The sequence below is a fragment of the Oenanthe melanoleuca genome, chromosome 23, assembly GCF_029582105.1.
Source record: "Oenanthe melanoleuca isolate GR-GAL-2019-014 chromosome 23, OMel1.0, whole genome shotgun sequence".
In the NCBI taxonomy this organism is placed as follows: Eukaryota; Metazoa; Chordata; class Aves; order Passeriformes; family Muscicapidae; genus Oenanthe; species Oenanthe melanoleuca.
The window spans coordinates 4,524,359-4,539,373 of record NC_079356.1 but is presented as its reverse complement, the minus strand read 5'-3'; the positions used below and the strand labels follow the sequence as shown (position 1 = coordinate 4,539,373).

General features: G+C 57.7%; 2 protein-coding genes across 6 annotated transcripts; both read left to right on the top strand.

Moving 5' to 3' along the window:
- The first annotated feature begins 461 nt into the window (after positions 1-461).
- TXLNA (taxilin alpha) lies at positions 462-11,878 on the top strand. 4 transcript variants are annotated; one of them, XR_008842102.1, is made up of 12 exons: positions 462-689; positions 1,840-1,971; positions 3,539-3,877; positions 5,179-5,270; positions 6,941-7,111; positions 7,711-7,905; positions 7,995-8,114; positions 8,861-8,935; positions 9,208-9,300; positions 9,532-9,627; positions 9,983-10,307; positions 10,437-11,878. XR_008842102.1 is itself a non-coding variant. In XM_056509443.1 (11 exons), the coding sequence occupies exons 2-11, from the start codon at positions 1,863-1,865 to the stop codon at positions 10,253-10,255; spliced, it is 1,563 nt and encodes a 520-aa protein (XP_056365418.1). In that variant the 5' UTR covers positions 462-689; positions 1,840-1,862; the 3' UTR covers positions 10,256-11,878. The 4 variants fall into 4 exon arrangements, 1 of the variants encoding a protein (XP_056365418.1); XR_008842101.1 differs by having other exon boundaries at positions 462-711; XR_008842100.1 differs by having other exon boundaries at positions 462-711; positions 10,416-11,878.
- A 91-nt stretch (positions 11,879-11,969) lies between these two features.
- On the top strand, positions 11,970-15,010 carry CCDC28B (coiled-coil domain containing 28B). 2 transcript variants are annotated; one of them, XM_056509449.1, is made up of 6 exons: positions 11,970-12,385; positions 13,284-13,496; positions 13,575-13,729; positions 14,319-14,473; positions 14,552-14,574; positions 14,921-15,010. In XM_056509449.1, exons 2-6 carry the CDS (start codon positions 13,342-13,344, stop codon positions 14,970-14,972), a joined length of 540 nt encoding a protein of 179 aa, XP_056365424.1. In that variant the 5' UTR covers positions 11,970-12,385; positions 13,284-13,341; the 3' UTR covers positions 14,973-15,010. The 2 variants fall into 2 exon arrangements, with proteins under 2 accessions (XP_056365424.1, XP_056365425.1); XM_056509450.1 differs by lacking the exon at positions 11,970-12,385 and adding an exon at positions 12,401-12,868.
- Positions 15,011-15,015: the final 5 nt, after the last annotated feature.

Genomic DNA, 15,015 nt, shown 5'->3' with positions numbered 1-15,015 from the left:
CCCGGTGCCCGCGCGCGGGGCGTGCTGGGAGTTGTAGTCTCCAGTGTGGCCACACGCGGGGCATGCTGGGAGATGTAGGCCACAGGTTTCTAATCCCTTTCCGCCTCCTTATTTGCTTTTTCCCCGCCTCCAGAGGGGCAGGGCGGGAATTATAGTCCCCGGGGAATGCCGGGAGTTGTAGGCCGCGATTTCTCGCCTTTCTCGTTCTCCATCCCTAACCCCGGGGCAGAGCGGTAGTTGTAGGATTCAGTTTCCTTTCCCCTTCCCTTTTACCTCCTCCTCCACCTCCGAGCAGGCCGGGAGCTGTAGTTCTTGTGCCGACCTCGCGCCGAGCATGCCGGGAGCTGTAGTTTCTGCGGCCGCTCTCTCGCGGAGCACGCCGGGAGTTGTAGTCCCCTCAGCGCCTCCCGCCGCGGTTGCCGCGTCTCCCCGGTGCTTCCCGGCAGCCCCCGCGCGGCGGGCGCTGATTGGTCGGCGCTGCGGGCGGGCGCACGCGCGGCCGTTGGAGGCCCCGGGCCGAGCCGCTCCCTCAGCGCCGGTACCGCCGGAACCGCCGCCACACCGGCACCGCCCGGGCACCGGCACCCACCCCCCCTCGCCGATGCGCCGGGCCGCCGCCGGGCCCTGCGCGCCCGTGGGCTGAGGAACGAGGCGACACTGCGTCAGACCGCCGGCGCTGACGTCACGGGGTGCGCGCGTGACGTCACCGCGGTGCGGAGAGGGGGGGCTGCTTTAACGGGGGGGGTCAGCGGGGGGTGAGGGCGGAGGCTGCACCGGGGGCTGGGCCGCGCCCGGGGCCATAACGGGGCTGGTGGGGGGGGGCAGTTCCCGGTGTAACGGGGGCACCGCGGGCGGCTCGGGCCGTGCTGCGGCGGGGATGGACCGGCCGGGAGCGCGGGGCCGGTTGTACCTCCCGTGTCCCGGTTATCACCTCCCGTGTCCCGGTTATCCCCCACCGAGCCCCGGTTATCACTCCGAACCTCGATTATCGCCCCCAAACCCGTTTTCTCCCCCGAGTCCCAGTTGTCGCCCCGGAGCTCTGGTTATCGCTCCTGAGCCCCGGTTCTCGCACCCGAGCCCGGTTATCAGCCCTCGAACCCTGGTTATTACCCCGGTTATCACCCTCCAAGTCCCGGTTATTACCCCGGTTATCACCCTCCAAGTCCCGGTTCTTGCCCCCGAGCCCGGTTATCACCCCTCGAGTCCCGGTTATTATTCCAGTTCTCACCCTCTGAGCCCCGGTTATCACCCCCAGCCCCGGTTCTCTCCCCAGCCCGGTTCTCGCCGGGAGCCGCTGTTGCAGCAGCAGCAGCGGAAAGCAGCGCCCGGGGCGCGGGGCGGCTGCCGCTGCCGCTGCCGTGACCCGCAGCTCCCGTCCCGCACGTGGCTGCGGACACACGGGCTCTGCTCCGCTCTTCACTCGGGTTTTCCTTCCAGGAGGGATCAGGGAACAGCCCCTTCCTCCCTCTGCACCAGCAATCGGCTCCTGTGATAGCCTGAGAACATCCAAACCCCTCGGAGGTGGAGGGGGAGGATGAGGAGCTGGGATTTCAGCCTCTCCTTAGCCGGGGAATTCAGCAGGAATTGATCTTTGTGCTGTGCAGGCTCTGATTTCAAGAATTAGGAAGGGCTGAGGGGGTTGTGCCCAGTGGGAAAATGTTGTTATCTGTGGGTTGGGAGGTGCTGCCTTGCTCCAGGAGGGGATTGCAGTGGGAATTATCCAGGCACAAACCGAGTCAAGAGATGCTTTCCTCAGCACAGGCTCCTTCCTTCCCAAGCCTGGCTGATCCCAAAAATCCTCCAGATGTCCTTAAAGCCTCTCCCTTTCTGTTTCTGCAGTCTGAGAGGGTGGAAAGGCTGTGATGAAGAACCAGGGAGTGGAGACCAAAGCAGCTCCACGTCCTTCCAGAACAAGCAGCGGGATGGGGCTGGAAGAGGGAGACTCACCTGAGGCTGCAGCTCCCCCAGAAGGTGGGGGGACCCCTGGGGGCTGGGGGGGTTCTGGGGAACTGCTGGAAGGTGGGTTGGAGCCTGGGAAGAGCCAGGGAGTTGCTTTTTCTGTGTGAGACTGAGCAGCTCTTTGTAGGGACAGAAAATCTTGGAGTTTTTTCCATTTCTCTGTGTGTGTGCAGTCCTGGAGGATTTCCCCTTTTCTGCCTGCTCCATCCCTGTTTGATCCCAAAGACCCAGCTGCTCTTACCCAGGTTTAAAACCCATTGTCATGCTAAAAAACCCAGCCCTGGAGCTGCCAGTTCCTCTAGGGAGGAAAAAAAAATCTCACACACAACCTGCTTTCCTTAAAAAAAAAAAAAAAAAAAAAGGGAAGAGGGGGGAATTTTCCCTCTTGACATGTCAGGAGTTTGGTCATGCTCTGCTGATCAAAGGCTGTTGGGAATGCCCTGCTATTGTCAGGGTAGGGAACAAAGCAGCTCATCCAGCCAGGAAAAAAAACAGGAAAAAACCCCAATTCTTTGTGTTTTCCCCCTCAGCTCCTCTGACACAAGAGGATCCCAAACCCCAATTGTTTGTGTTTTTTCCCCCAGCTCCTCTGACTCAGGAGGATCCCAAACCCCAATTCTCTGTGTTTTTCCAGCTCCCCTGTCTCAGGAGGATCCAAACCCCAATTCTCTGTGTTTTCCCAGCTCCCCTGACTCAGGAGGATCCCAAACCCCAATTCTCTGTGTTTTTCCAGCTCCCCTGACTCAGGAGGATCCCAAATCCCAATTCTCTGTGTTTTTCCAGCTCCCCTGACTCAGGAGGATCCCAAACCCAATTCTCTGTGTTTTTCCAGCTCCCCTGACTCAGGAGGATCCCAAACCCCAATTCTCTGTGTTTTTCCAGCTCCCCTGACTCAGGAGGATCCCAAACCCCAATTCTCTGTGTTTTCCCAGCTCCCCTGACTCAGGAGGATCCCAAACCCCAATTCTCTGTGTTTTTCCAGTTCCCCTGACTCAGGAGGATCCCAAACCCCAATTCTCTGTGTTTTCCCAGCTCCCCTGACTCAGGAGGATCCCAAACCCCAATTCTCTGTGTTTTTCCAGCTCCCCTGACTCAGGAGGATCCCAAACCCCAATTCTCTGTGTTTTTCCAGCTCCCCTGACTCAGGAGGATCCCAATCCCAATTCTCTGTGTTTTTCCAGCTCCCCTGACTCAGGAGGATCCCAAACCCCAATTCTCTGTGTTTTTCCAGCTCCCCTGACTCAGGAGGATCCCAAACCCCAATTCTCTGTGTTTCTCCAGCTCCCCTGACTCAGGAGGATCCAAACCCCAATTCTCTGTGTTTTTCCAGCTCCCCTGACTCAGGAGGATCCCAAACCCCAATTCTCTGTGTTTTCCCAGCTCCCCTGACTCAGGAGGATCCCAAACCCCAATTCTCTGTGTTTTTCCAGCTCCTCTGACTCAGGAGGATCCCAAACCCCAATTCTCTGTGTTTTTCCAGCTCCCCTGACTCAGGAGGATCCCAATCCCAATTCTCTGTGTTTTTCCAGCTCCCCTGACTCAGGAGGATCCCAAACCCCAATTGTTTGTGTTTTCCCAGCTCCCCTGACTCAGGAGGATCCCAAGCCCTCCCGGCCCTCGGTGCGCGATGTCTCGGAGGAGCTGAGCCGGCAGCTGGAGGACATCCTCAACACCTACTGTGTGGATGCCAGCCAGGAGAGCCAGGGGGAGCCCCCCGAGCCTGGGGAGCCCCCCGAGGCTGAGGAGCCCGAGAAGGGCCGCAGTGAATCCCCCAGGAACGGGGAGCAGGAGCCTGGAGGCCCCGAGATGAACGGGGAGAAGGAGAACAGCAAAGGGAACGAGGAGTTCCGGCCCGGAGAGGAGGGAGGAGAGCGGGATCAGAAGAAAGCTCAGGAGAAGAAGAAAGCCAAGGGTTTAGGTGAGGGGTTCCCTGCTCCCTGAGAGTTTTGGTGTGGGATTCTGTGTCCCACAAAGGTTTAGGGAAGGGGTTCTGTGTCCCACAAGGGTTTAAGTGTGGGGTTCTGTGTCCCATAAGGGTTTAGGTGAAGGATTTCCTGCTCCCTGAGGGTTTTGGTAAGGGGTTCTGTGTCCCATAAGACTTTAGGTGAGGGGTTCTGTGTCCCATAAGGGTTTAGTTGAAGGATTCTGTGTCCCATAAGGGTTTAGGTGAAGGGGTTCTGTGTCCCATAAGGGTTTAGGTGAAGGATTCTGTGTCCCACAAGGGTTTAGGGAAGGGGTTCTGTGTCCCATAAGGGTTTAGGTGAAGGAGTTCTGTGTCCCACAAAGGTTTAGGGAAGGGATTCCCTGCTACCCAAAGGTTTAAGTAAGGGGTTCTGTGTCCCACAAAGGTTTAGGTGAAAGGTTCTGTGTCCCCCAAGGGCTTAGGGCAGGATTCTCTGCTCCCCAAGGATTTAGGTAAAGGATTCTGTGTCCCACAAGGGTTTAGATGAGGGGTTCTGTGTCCCCCAAAGGTTTAACTGTGGGGTTCTGTGTCCCACAAGGGTTTAGGTGAGGGGTTCTGTGTCCCACAAGGGTTTAGGGACAGGATTCCCTGTTCCCCAAAGGTTTAAGTAAGGGGTTCTGTGTCCCATAAAGGTTTAGATGAGGGGTTCTGTGTCCCCCAAGGGTTTAGGGACAGGATTCCCTGTTCCCCAAAGGTTTAAGTAAGGGGTTCTGTGTCCCATAAAGGTTTAGATGAGGGGTTCTATGTCCCAAAAGGGTTTAGGGCAGGATTCCCTACTCCCCAAGGGTTTAGATGAAGGATTCTGTGCCCCCCAAAAGTTTAGGTGAGGGACTCCTTGTCCCCCAAAGGTTTAGGGAAGGATTCCCTGCTCCCCAAGGGTTTAGGGCAGGATTCCCTGCTCCAGCTGTGCCCAAGGCTCTCAGTGCATGGATTTTATCCCACACTAATCATCCTCAGGGAAATCACAGCCTTGGATGTGTTTGGGAGCACCTCCTGTTCTCTGGGGGTGAGGAATGCTCCCAGTGCAGCCTCTGGATTCTGTGGGTTTCTCTTCTGCTGGGCACAGCTGGCTGCAGCCAGCCCAGGGATGGTTTTCCCCTCCAAAATCCAGCTGCTCCAGCTGTTCTCCCACCATGGGGAAATCCTGGGAGTGCACCTGCTCAGTCCCTCCTTTTTTCACTTCTCCAAACCAGAACTCTGTGTCAAGCCATTTTATCCTATTTATTGCATCATTCCCACTCCATGTCTCATGCCAGGCAAGGAGATCACTTTGCTGATGCAGACCCTGAACACCCTGAGCACGTCAGAGGAGAAACTGGCAGCACTCTGCAAGAAATATGCAGAGCTGGTGAGTCCTGGGGCTCAGAGGGACATTCCAGGGACACTCTGGAGCTCTCTGCTGTCCTGGGGTCTCTGCATAGGACAGGGTGGGTCCAGCCTGGTGGTGTTTGTGATGTGTGGACAGAAGGAAATCTGAGTTCAAGAGGAGCTCAGATCTGTTTTCACACACACACAAAGCCTGATCCCACCTTTAATCAGAGCCAAGGTGGAGTTTCAAGCATGGATCTGGAACTGGAGGGGGTTTGGGGCTGCCTGTGCATGTCCAAAGTGTCCTTGGGTGGATTTTCCCTGTGCTGGGGGAACTTGGAGCTCCTTCCAACTCCAGCAGGATGGGAATTCAGGAAGAGAAAGGTCCTTGTGCTCTGTCACTCCTGTGTGCTCAGCAGTGTCACAGAGCTGTCCTTGTGCTCTGTGTCACCCCTGTGTGCTCAGCAGTGTCACAGAGCTGTCCTTGGGGCACAGTGAGCTTGTGTCCCCTGTCCCTGTGCTCTGTGTCACTCCTGTGTGCTCAGCAGTGTCACAGAGCTGTCCTTGTGCTCTGTGTCACCCCTCAGTGGTGCTCAGCAGTGTCACAGAACTGTCCCTGTGCTCTGTGTCACTCCTGTGTGCTCAGCAGTGTCACAGAGCTGTCCTTGTGCTCTGTGTCACCCCTGTGTGCTCAGCAGTGTCACAGAGCTGTCCTTGGGGCACACTGAGCTTGTGTCCCCTGTCCTTGTGCTCTGTGTCACCCCTGTGTGCTCAGCAGTGTCACAGAGCTGTCCTTGGGGCACAGTGAGCTCCTGTCCCCTGTCCCTGTGCTCTGTGTCACCCCTGTGTGCTCAGCAGTGTCACAGAGCTGTCCTTGTGCTCTGTGTCACCCCTGTGTGCTCAGCAGTGTCACAGAGCTGTCCTTGTGCTCTGTGTCACCCCTGTGTGCTCAGCAGTGTCACAGAGCTGTCCTTGTGCTCTGTGTCACCCCTGTGTGCTCAGCAGTGTCACAGAGCTGTCCTTGGGGCACAGTGAGCTCCTGTCCCCTGTCCCTTTGCTCTGTGTCACTCCTGTGTGCTCAGCAGTGTCACAGAGCTGTCCTTGGGGCACACTGAGCTTGTGTCCCCTGTCCTTGTGCTCTGTGTCACCCCTGTGTGCTCAGCAGTGTCACAGAGCTGTCCTTGGGGCACAGTGAGCTCCTGTCCCCTGTCCCTGTGCTCTGTGTCACCCCTGTGTGCTCAGCAGTGTCACAGAGCTGTCCTTGTGCTCTGTGTCACCCCTGTGTGCTCAGCAGTGTCACAGAGCTGTCCTTGTGCTCTGTGTCACCCCTGTGTGCTCAGCAGTGTCACAGAGCTGTCCTTGTGCTCTGTGTCACCCCTGTGTGCTCAGCAGTGTCACAGAGCTGTCCTTGGGGCACACTGAGCTTGTGTCCCCTGTCCTTGTGCTCTGTGTCACTCCTGTGTGCTCAGCAGTGTCACAGAGCTGTCCTTGTGCTCTGTCACTCCTGTGTGCTCAGCAGTGTCACAGAGCTGTCCTTGGGGCATGGTGAGCTCCTGTCCCCTGTCCTTGTGCTCTGTGTCACCCCGGTGTGCTCAGCAGTGTCACAGAACTGTCCTTGTGCTCTGTGTCACCCCGGTGTGCTCAGAAGGGCACAGCCAGCTCGTGTCCCCTCAGTGGGGCTCAGCCCTGCCCTGTTCTGCTCTCTCCCAGCTGGAGGAGCACAGGAACTCCCAGAAGCAGATGAAGATCCTGCAGAAGAAGCAGAGCCAGCTGGTGCAGGAGAAGGATCACCTGCAGAGCGAGCACAGCAAGGCCATCCTGGCCCGCAGCAAGCTGGAGAGTCTGTGCCGGGAGCTGCAGAGGCACAACAGAACCCTCAAGGTGATTTCTGCTCCTTCCCCAGCTCCTGGAGCCCTCTCATGGCTCCCCATGAGCCATTTGGGCACACTCACCTTTCCCAGCCATCAGGGCACTGCTGTAATTTTGGTGTTGAGCCATCCTGCAGTGTCCCTGTTGTTATTTCAGGCTCCCATCAAATGCCAGGGTTCATAGCAGTGGTCAGCATTGGTGGTTAGGTCTGATTTTCTTAAAAACTTGCAGGAAAATTTCATTGTGAAGCTTCACACCCTCACTAATCCCTGGGGCACAGTTTAGGGTGTCTCCACAGAATGCAATTCAGCCCATGTGATGCTGTTTGAAGTTGCAGAAAAAGAAAATACAATAGTCTTCAGACAGATCTTCTGTCAAATTAATCATGGATTGTTGGTTCAGGGATACCAAATGTCAAAGATTTCTTTTCATTTTTTTATAGCCCAGGTATGTACAAGCATTTCTGTTAAAGCTTGTTTATCTCTGAGGAGAATAGAGAATTTTGGAAGGAAGGGAAGGGGGAAAGCCCTTTTGATGGATGTAAGGAATAACAGGAGGCTGGATGTGTTGGCAACATCATTTTGGGAAGTTTCCTCCTTTCCCCCATGCAGGAGGAGGGTGTCCAGCGTGCCAGGGAGGAGGAGGAGAAGAGGAAGGAGGTGACCTCACACTTCCAGGTGACTCTGAATGACATCCAGCTGCAGATGGAGCAGCACAACGAGAGGAACTCCAAACTGCGCCAGGAGAACATGGAGCTGGCTGAGAGGCTCAAGAAGCTGATTGAGCAGTATGAGCTGAGGGAGGAGGTGGGTCAGCACAGGGACAGGCTGCTCCTGCTGCCCCAGGGGAGGGGGAAGCCCTGGAGCCCCCCTGAGCCCTGCTCTTCCCCCCACAGCACATTGACAAGGTGTTCAAGCACAAGGAGCTGCAGCAGCAGCTGGTGGATGCCAAACTGCAGCAGGCCCAGGAGATGCTGAAGGAGGCAGAGGAGAGGCACCAGAGGGAGAAGGACTTTGTGAGTTGTGGGAGAAACAGGACTTTTGGACAGCAAATTAATAGGATTATGCAGAAATTGATTTATTGTTTATTTTTTAGCTTTCATTACATATTGTAAGACTACTGTTTATGTGATTATGCATTTTTTGATTGGTGCTTCTATGCTTTGCATGAGCCTTTCAGGTACAATGATTGGTGACTGTTTAGAACTTTACTGCTTATTTTCATTTTGTTTTTTTTTTTAATTTTGGTATTTTGTTTGTTAGATTATTATTATTATTATTATTATTATTATTATTATTATTATTATTATTATTATTATTATTATTATTATTATTATTATTTAGTACAATTTATTTTTCAGTGGCTTTGAAGGGTTTTAACAAGTTGCAGAAAAACACTTAAAAATGGCTGATTTTGTGCACTTGTTATAAACATTGGTTTAAATTAAGAAATGTACAGAAAGAGCAACTAAGCATATGAAGAAACAGCAAAATATGCAGAAAAACAACTAGGCAGCAAAATATGGAAAAAAACAGTTAAATATAGTTTGGCTGGTGAATACAATACAGACTAAGGTTTGGGCTTTTTCAGACATGATTATTGTGGCTTAAACTTGTTCAGTGTTACTACAGTAAGTCTTGGAGCAGTTGCTTGGGACACTTTTTGCCTCTTCCTGTGGATCCCTGGGTGTTATCCCAGATTTTGGCATGTCCAGGCTGTGCTCCTCGTGCATTCCCAGGTAACTGCTTTGCTCTTCCCCAGCTGCTGAAGGAAGCTGTGGAATCCCAGAGGATGTGTGAGCTGATGAAGCAGCAGGAGACTCACCTCAAGCAGCAGGTGAGCTGCTGCCCTGTGCTCAGCCTGGTCTGTTTGGGGGTTTCCCTCCCTCCCTGGGCAGCAGAGGGGCAGGATCCCTCCTGGGTTTGGATTTGGTGAGCTCAGGGATTGTTTGCCAGCACTGGGAGCAGCCATGGGATCAGCCAGGAGGTGTTTGTAGAACACTCTGCTCTGAGGAAGTTTCCCCAGGACAGAATTTTCCTTTGGCAGAGCAGCTGCTGCTGTTTGTCCGTGTCCCAGGGCAGCAGCTGAGCTCCCTTCTCTCCCCACAGCTGGCTCTGTACACAGAGAAGTTTGAGGAATTCCAGAACACCCTTTCCAAAAGCAGTGAAGTGTTCACAACGTTTAAACAGGAGATGGAGAAGGTGGGTGACATTTTTTCCTTTGTGCTGCTGGGAGCTGGAAGAGCCCCAGCTCCATAATTCCAGTTAATTTTGGGTCTACACCCAAAATTCGGGGTGTAGGTCACTGCAATGTTCTCCCTGAGGTTTGTTTATTTTGGGGTGAGCTGAGCAGGGCCAGGAGTTGGACTTTGATCCCTGTGGGTCCCTTCCAACTCTTGTGAATGGATTTGTGTCTTTTCTGGGATTCTGCAGATGACCAAGAAAATCAAGAAGCTGGAGAAGGAGACCACCATGTACCGTTCCCGCTGGGAGAGCAGCAACAAGGCCCTGCTGGAGATGGCAGAGGAGGTGAGGGGAGCTCAGCAGCAGCTGGGAGGGCTGGGGTGGGGACAGGACAGTCCTGCCTTGGTGCTCTGGGGGGGAAAAGGGAGCTTTGGGTGCTGAAGGTTTGCTTGGTCACCTCAGGCTTCCCTAGAATCAGTCATGCAATGGTTTGGGTTTAAAGAGACCTTAAAGTTCATCCATGGACAGGGACACCTCCCATTATCCCAAATTTCTCCTTGGACACTTGCAGGGATCCAGGGGCAGCCACAGCTTCTCCTCCTGCCTGGGAGGAATTTCATCCCAATATCCCCTCTAACCCTGCCCTCCCTGCATTGCAAACCATCCCCGCTGGGGTTTCACCTTTCTGTCTGTCGTGCAGAAAACGCTGCGGGACAAGGAGCTGGAGGGGCTGCAGCTGAAGATCCAGCGGCTGGAGAAGCTGTGCCGGGCGCTGCAGACGGAGCGCAACGACCTCAACAAGAAAGTGCAGGACCTGTGCGCCCACACGGAGCTGCTGGAGCCTCTGAAGGAGCCGCCCCGCCACAGCTCCGAGGCTGCTCCGGATCCCCCGAGCTCGGGAAAGGCCCCGCAGAGCCCGGATCCCGCGGGGAGCGCGGCGGAACTGAGCACGGCAGGGGCGGGGACTGACTGAGCCCCGGGCACAGGGAGGGCGTGACCCGGGAGCTGCTCTGGATTCCTCGCAGGTGGGAAAGGACAGCAGCCCTCCCGGGGATGGCAGGTTTCCTAGGTTAGGGTTTTTTGGAGGGTTTTTTTAAGGTTTTATATATATATACATATATATATATATATAGGAGATATATGGAAATGTGCAGGGCAACTCTTGGTGGATATCCATGAGAAGCAGAAGGGCCCAGCCAGCTCCCTGCCTGTGTGAAAATTGAAATTATGGAGCCTCAGCTGCTCGTCCCTCTGACTGAAGGACCTTCACTGGCAGGCTCAGGAGAGGCACAGGGACAAGGGATGCTCCTCCACCCTCACAACGACTCCACCCTGGACTGAAAGCAGAGCTGGGAGGATTCCAGAGCATTCCCAGCACTGGCTTCTCCCTCTTCCCTCTGCCAGGCAGGAGGGAGCTCCTGGACTGGCTCTTGCTGGCAGCTCGTGTGTGAGCTGAGGGCACAAGAGGCTGCTCCCCTCCTCCCCGTGGGATCTGTGTCTGCAATGGGCACAAGGAGAAGCAGGAAAGGGGGTGCCTGCTCCCACCCCCGGGAATTTTTTGCTCTTCCCAGGCCCTGCCAATGTCTCAAAACCGCCTTACGATTCACAGTTGCCTCTTTGCTGAACGCACACGTGCACAAAGTGTATTAAACAGTTAATCCAAAGGTCTAATTCCCAAGTGTTTTTGCATCGTTGTGCACAGGGATTGGGGAGGTGCCCCCGAGCCCCTCTGCCCAGCCCCGGAGGCACCCAGGGAGCCGGGAGCGAGGAGGATCAGCCCTCAGGGCTGTGTGTGCTCCAGGAGCTGCGGGATCGCCGGGATCGGCTCCGGGCTGCTCCTTCCTGCCTGGGCGTGCCTGTGCTGGCCCAGCCCCTCTGCTGCTTCCCCTCTCTGCTCGGGAGGAATCTCCCCAGTGCTGCCTCAGCCTGGATGTGCTGAGAGGGAGTTTAGGGACAGACGTGGGACCTGCTGGCACCGGGTTTTGGGATTTTCCAAGTGTCTCAAGACTTTGTCATTTCGCTGTTGTTTTGGAAAGCTCGACTCGCTTCAAACCTCGCTGCAGCTTCTGTTTGTGACAGACTTTATTCCCAGCATTGCCTTCCTTGTGCTGGAAGCTGGAGACGTTCCCCGCCGTGGATGTATCCAGTGGATCCGTTTGGGATTCTCTTCTGGCACCACAGCTGCTCTCACATCCTCTCTCCATGAAGGACCTGCCTCCTCCGTGTCCCCTGTTCCTCCAGGGGAATCCAGATCTGAGGAACGCAGCAGGGACAGGCTCCGAGGCTGCACAGAGCCGTGGCTGGACATGACTGGGACAATCCCTGGAGCTGAGGTGGCTTTGTCTTCCAGCCCCTTGCTGTCAGCGCGGTTCCTCCGGGATGATCCGTGAATGTAGGCACCGCCCCGTTCCCGCCCCGGCAGCCGGGCTGGGCGAGGGCTGCTGCCGGGATCTGGACTTCAGCAAAAGGAAAACCCCTTAGAAATTCACCAACCCCCCTTTTTTTTCCCGTCTTTTCCCTGTTACGGTACAGAAACCCCCGCGGGGGCTGTCGTGTGTATCCTGTATCCAATAGAAACACTCCCGACCTCGCTGCTGCCTCTGCTGTCTCTCGTTCTTTACCATGGGGGGAGTGAAGATTTTGGGCTGTGGGGTGTCCACATCAGCTTCCCTGTGTCCCTGCTCCTGCATTCCCGGTGGGAATGAGGTGGGGGAGGCTGGGAGGGACGTTTTGTGCAGTGGAGATGGGGTGTCCCCGCTCAGGGGGAGACATCGGGGTGTCCCCAGCACCTGGCTCAGCGTGGCTCTCCCTCCCTGGGGTGCTGCAGCCACCAAGAGCCACCAGCCCTGAGGGTCCTGGCCCTGGGGGATCAACCCCTCCCCTCCCGGCTGCTCCTTGTGCCCCCGTCGGCTCCAAAATGTCCGAGCTCGGTTTAAAATCCAGCCGGGATTTACAGGAGCAGCCGCGCTCGGCCTGGAAGCGGGGGGAGGACGGGACTTGTTTAATCCCGTCCCTGCGCCAGGGCTGGAGGCCCTGCCCGGCTCCTTCCAGCAGGGACGGATCCTGCGACCGCGACACCGCGGGGACACCGAGGGGACTCGCGGTAAAGCGGGGAGGGGGCGGGAGGGGATGGCAGGAACGACCCGGGGCTTCGGGGGCCGGATCGCGCCCCATTCCCGATCCTGCGGCCGGGGCAGGGCCGGGGATCCTGGAGGAAGTTCCCTTTCCCTTTAAATGCAAATCCCGGGCTGAGCGGACCGTGTCCGGGGGGATCCGGGTGTCCGGCGGGATCGGGGTGTCCATCGGGATCGGGGTGTCCGGAGGGATCCGGGTGTCCATCGGGATCGGGGTGTCCGGGGGGATCGGGGTGTCCGCTGGGATCCGGGTGTCCGCCGGGATCGGGGTGTCCATCAGGTCCCGGAGGCCGGAGCGGGCCCGGCTCAGGTCAGTCCCGGCCGTGGCGCTCCGGACAGCGGCCGGAGGCTGCGGACAAAGGGGACAAAAGGGACAAAGCGGCTCCGCAGCCCCCGGAGCTGCCCCGTCCCGGCGCCGCGCGGGTCCCGGGCGGGCTCGGCGGGACAAAGGGGTGGGTGACAGTCCCCACGCGGTCCCGCTCTCGCCGGGGTGATTCGGGCCCCAAATCCTCTTTCCCATCGAGAGCCGGGGCCCGGCCGGAGCTGCGGCTGCGGTTCAGGCCCCGGCCGAGTTCCCGCGGGGATGCTGCGGGCGCGGGGAGAGCGGAGCCCCCCGGAATGGGGGACCGAGCTCCTGCTCCTGCTCCCTTCCTCCCGCTCCACCGAGCCCTGATCCGGATTGGGGTGCCCGTGGCTGTCCCCCCTTTATCTCGGGGATCCTTGAGCCCCTCCGTTCTCCCCCTTTATCCCGTGGGTCCCTGAGCCCCTACGCTGTCCCCCCCTGTTCCCGGGGATCCCGGTGTCCCCCCCTTTGTCCCGGGGGTCCCCGGGCAGCCCGTCCTGCCCCCAGCCATCCTCTCCGTGCAGGGCAGGACGCTCCCAGCGCCGTGCCGGTGTCTCGCCGGGTGCCGGTCCCGCAGCCCCCATGGAGGAGCGCAGGAAGAAGCGCAGCCCCAAGCCCTGCCTGGCTCAGCCGCCGCCCCCCGGAGCCCCGCGGCCGCTGCCCCCGAGCAAGAGCGCGTCCTTCGCGCTGCCGCTGCCCGCGCTGCCCTCGCCCCGGCAGCGGCCGCGGCCCCGCCGGTCAGTGCGGCCCGGGGGGAGCCGGGGCACCCCGAAAGGAGCGGCCGGGGCGATGCCAACGCCGTGTTCCCCGCGCAGGACGAGCAAGGAGCGGGCGCGGGCGGGCGCGGGCGGGTCCCGGGGGGCCCCGCTGCAGCACAGCTTCCTCACCGACGTGTCCGATGTGTGCGAGATGGAGGGGGGGCTGCTCGGCCTCCTCAGCGACTTCCACTCGGGAAAACTGCAGGCGTTCGGTGAGGAGCGGGATCGGGGGATCCACGGGCAAGGAGGGAGGCGATGGGATTTTGGGATGGGAGCGAGGAAGGAACGGGCTGGGGAATTTTGAGGTTGAGGAATTTTGAATTCACGGGGAAAAGGTGGGATGGGGAAAATGTTGGATCCGTAGGGAAGGAATGGGTTGGGAGATGGATGGATCCTTTCCACAGGCACAGGGAAGTTGTGGGATGGGGGAATGTTCTGGATCCAAGGGGAGGAACGAGCTGGGATGGATGGATGGATGGATGGATGGATGGATGGATGGATGGATGGATGGATGGATGGATGGATGGATCCATATAGAAGGACGGATAGTCTGAGGGTTGGGATTGATCCATAGGGAAGGAATGAGCTTGGGCTGTGATGATCTCTGCTGGAGCAGGGTGGGATGTTCTGATCCCCAGGGAAGGAGTGCTCTGGAGCGGGATGGGATGGGATGGGATGGGATGGGATGGGATGGGATGGGATGGGATGGGATGGGATGGGATGGGATGGGATGGGATGGGATGGGATGGGATGGGATGGGATGGGATGGGATGGGATGGGATGGGATGTTGTGCTCCCCAGGGAAGGAGTGCTCCTTCGAGCAGCTGGAGCACGTGCGGGAGATGCAGGAGAAGCTGGCGCGGCTGCACTTCGGGCTGGACGTGTGCGTGGAGGAGCTGCCCCAGGAGCAGAAGAAGGCGGCGGCCGACAGGAACCTGGACCAGCTGCTGGCACACGTGAGTGTCACCCGTGTCCCCTGCCCGGGACACCCCCGGGGTCCCACAGCCCCTCAGCCTCTGCCTTTGCTCCCACAGCTGGAAGAGCTCAGCAGCTCCATGTATCCTTGGCTGTGACAGTGACAGCAATGGCAGTGACAATGGTGGGGGTGGCAGTGACAATGGTGGGGGTGGCAGTGACAATGGTGGGGGTGGCGGTGACAATGGTGGGGGTGGCAGTGGCAATGGTGGGGTTGGCAGTGACAATGGTGGCAGTAATGGAGGTGGCAGTGGAGGCAGTGGTGATGTTGATGACAATGATGGCAGTGACAGCGATGGCAGCGCTGATGGTGGCAGTGGCAATGATGGGAGCGCTGATGGTGGCAGTGACAGTGGCGACAGCGGCAGAAATGACAATGACAGTGGTGACAGTGACGGTGCTGGCGCTTCTCCTTGACCCGCTCTCAGACAGAAGCTGCACCTGGCCGAGAGCTCGGACCCCGAGGACGCTGCGCCCTGACCCTGTCCCCGCTCCTGTCCCCGCTCCTGTCCCTGTCCCCGTC

Excerpts from the sequence above, each read along its gene's own strand:
- TXLNA (XM_056509443.1), top strand. The coding sequence starts at position 1,863 with ATGAAGAACCAGGGAGTGGAGACCAAAGCAGCTCCACGTCCTTCCAGA. Across the intron at positions 3,878-5,178 it reads GAAGAAAGCCAAGGGTTTAG|GCAAGGAGATCACTTTGCTG; the intron begins GTGAGGGGTTCC and ends GTCTCATGCCAG. Across the intron at positions 9,628-9,982 it reads TGCTGGAGATGGCAGAGGAG|AAAACGCTGCGGGACAAGGA; the intron begins GTGAGGGGAGCT and ends TCTGTCGTGCAG.
- CCDC28B (XM_056509449.1), top strand. The coding sequence starts at position 13,342 with ATGGAGGAGCGCAGGAAGAAGCGCAGCCCCAAGCCCTGCCTGGCTCAG. Across the intron at positions 13,730-14,318 it reads GGGAAAACTGCAGGCGTTCG|GGAAGGAGTGCTCCTTCGAG; the intron begins GTGAGGAGCGGG and ends TGTGCTCCCCAG. Across the intron at positions 14,474-14,551 it reads TGGACCAGCTGCTGGCACAC|CTGGAAGAGCTCAGCAGCTC; the intron begins GTGAGTGTCACC and ends TTGCTCCCACAG.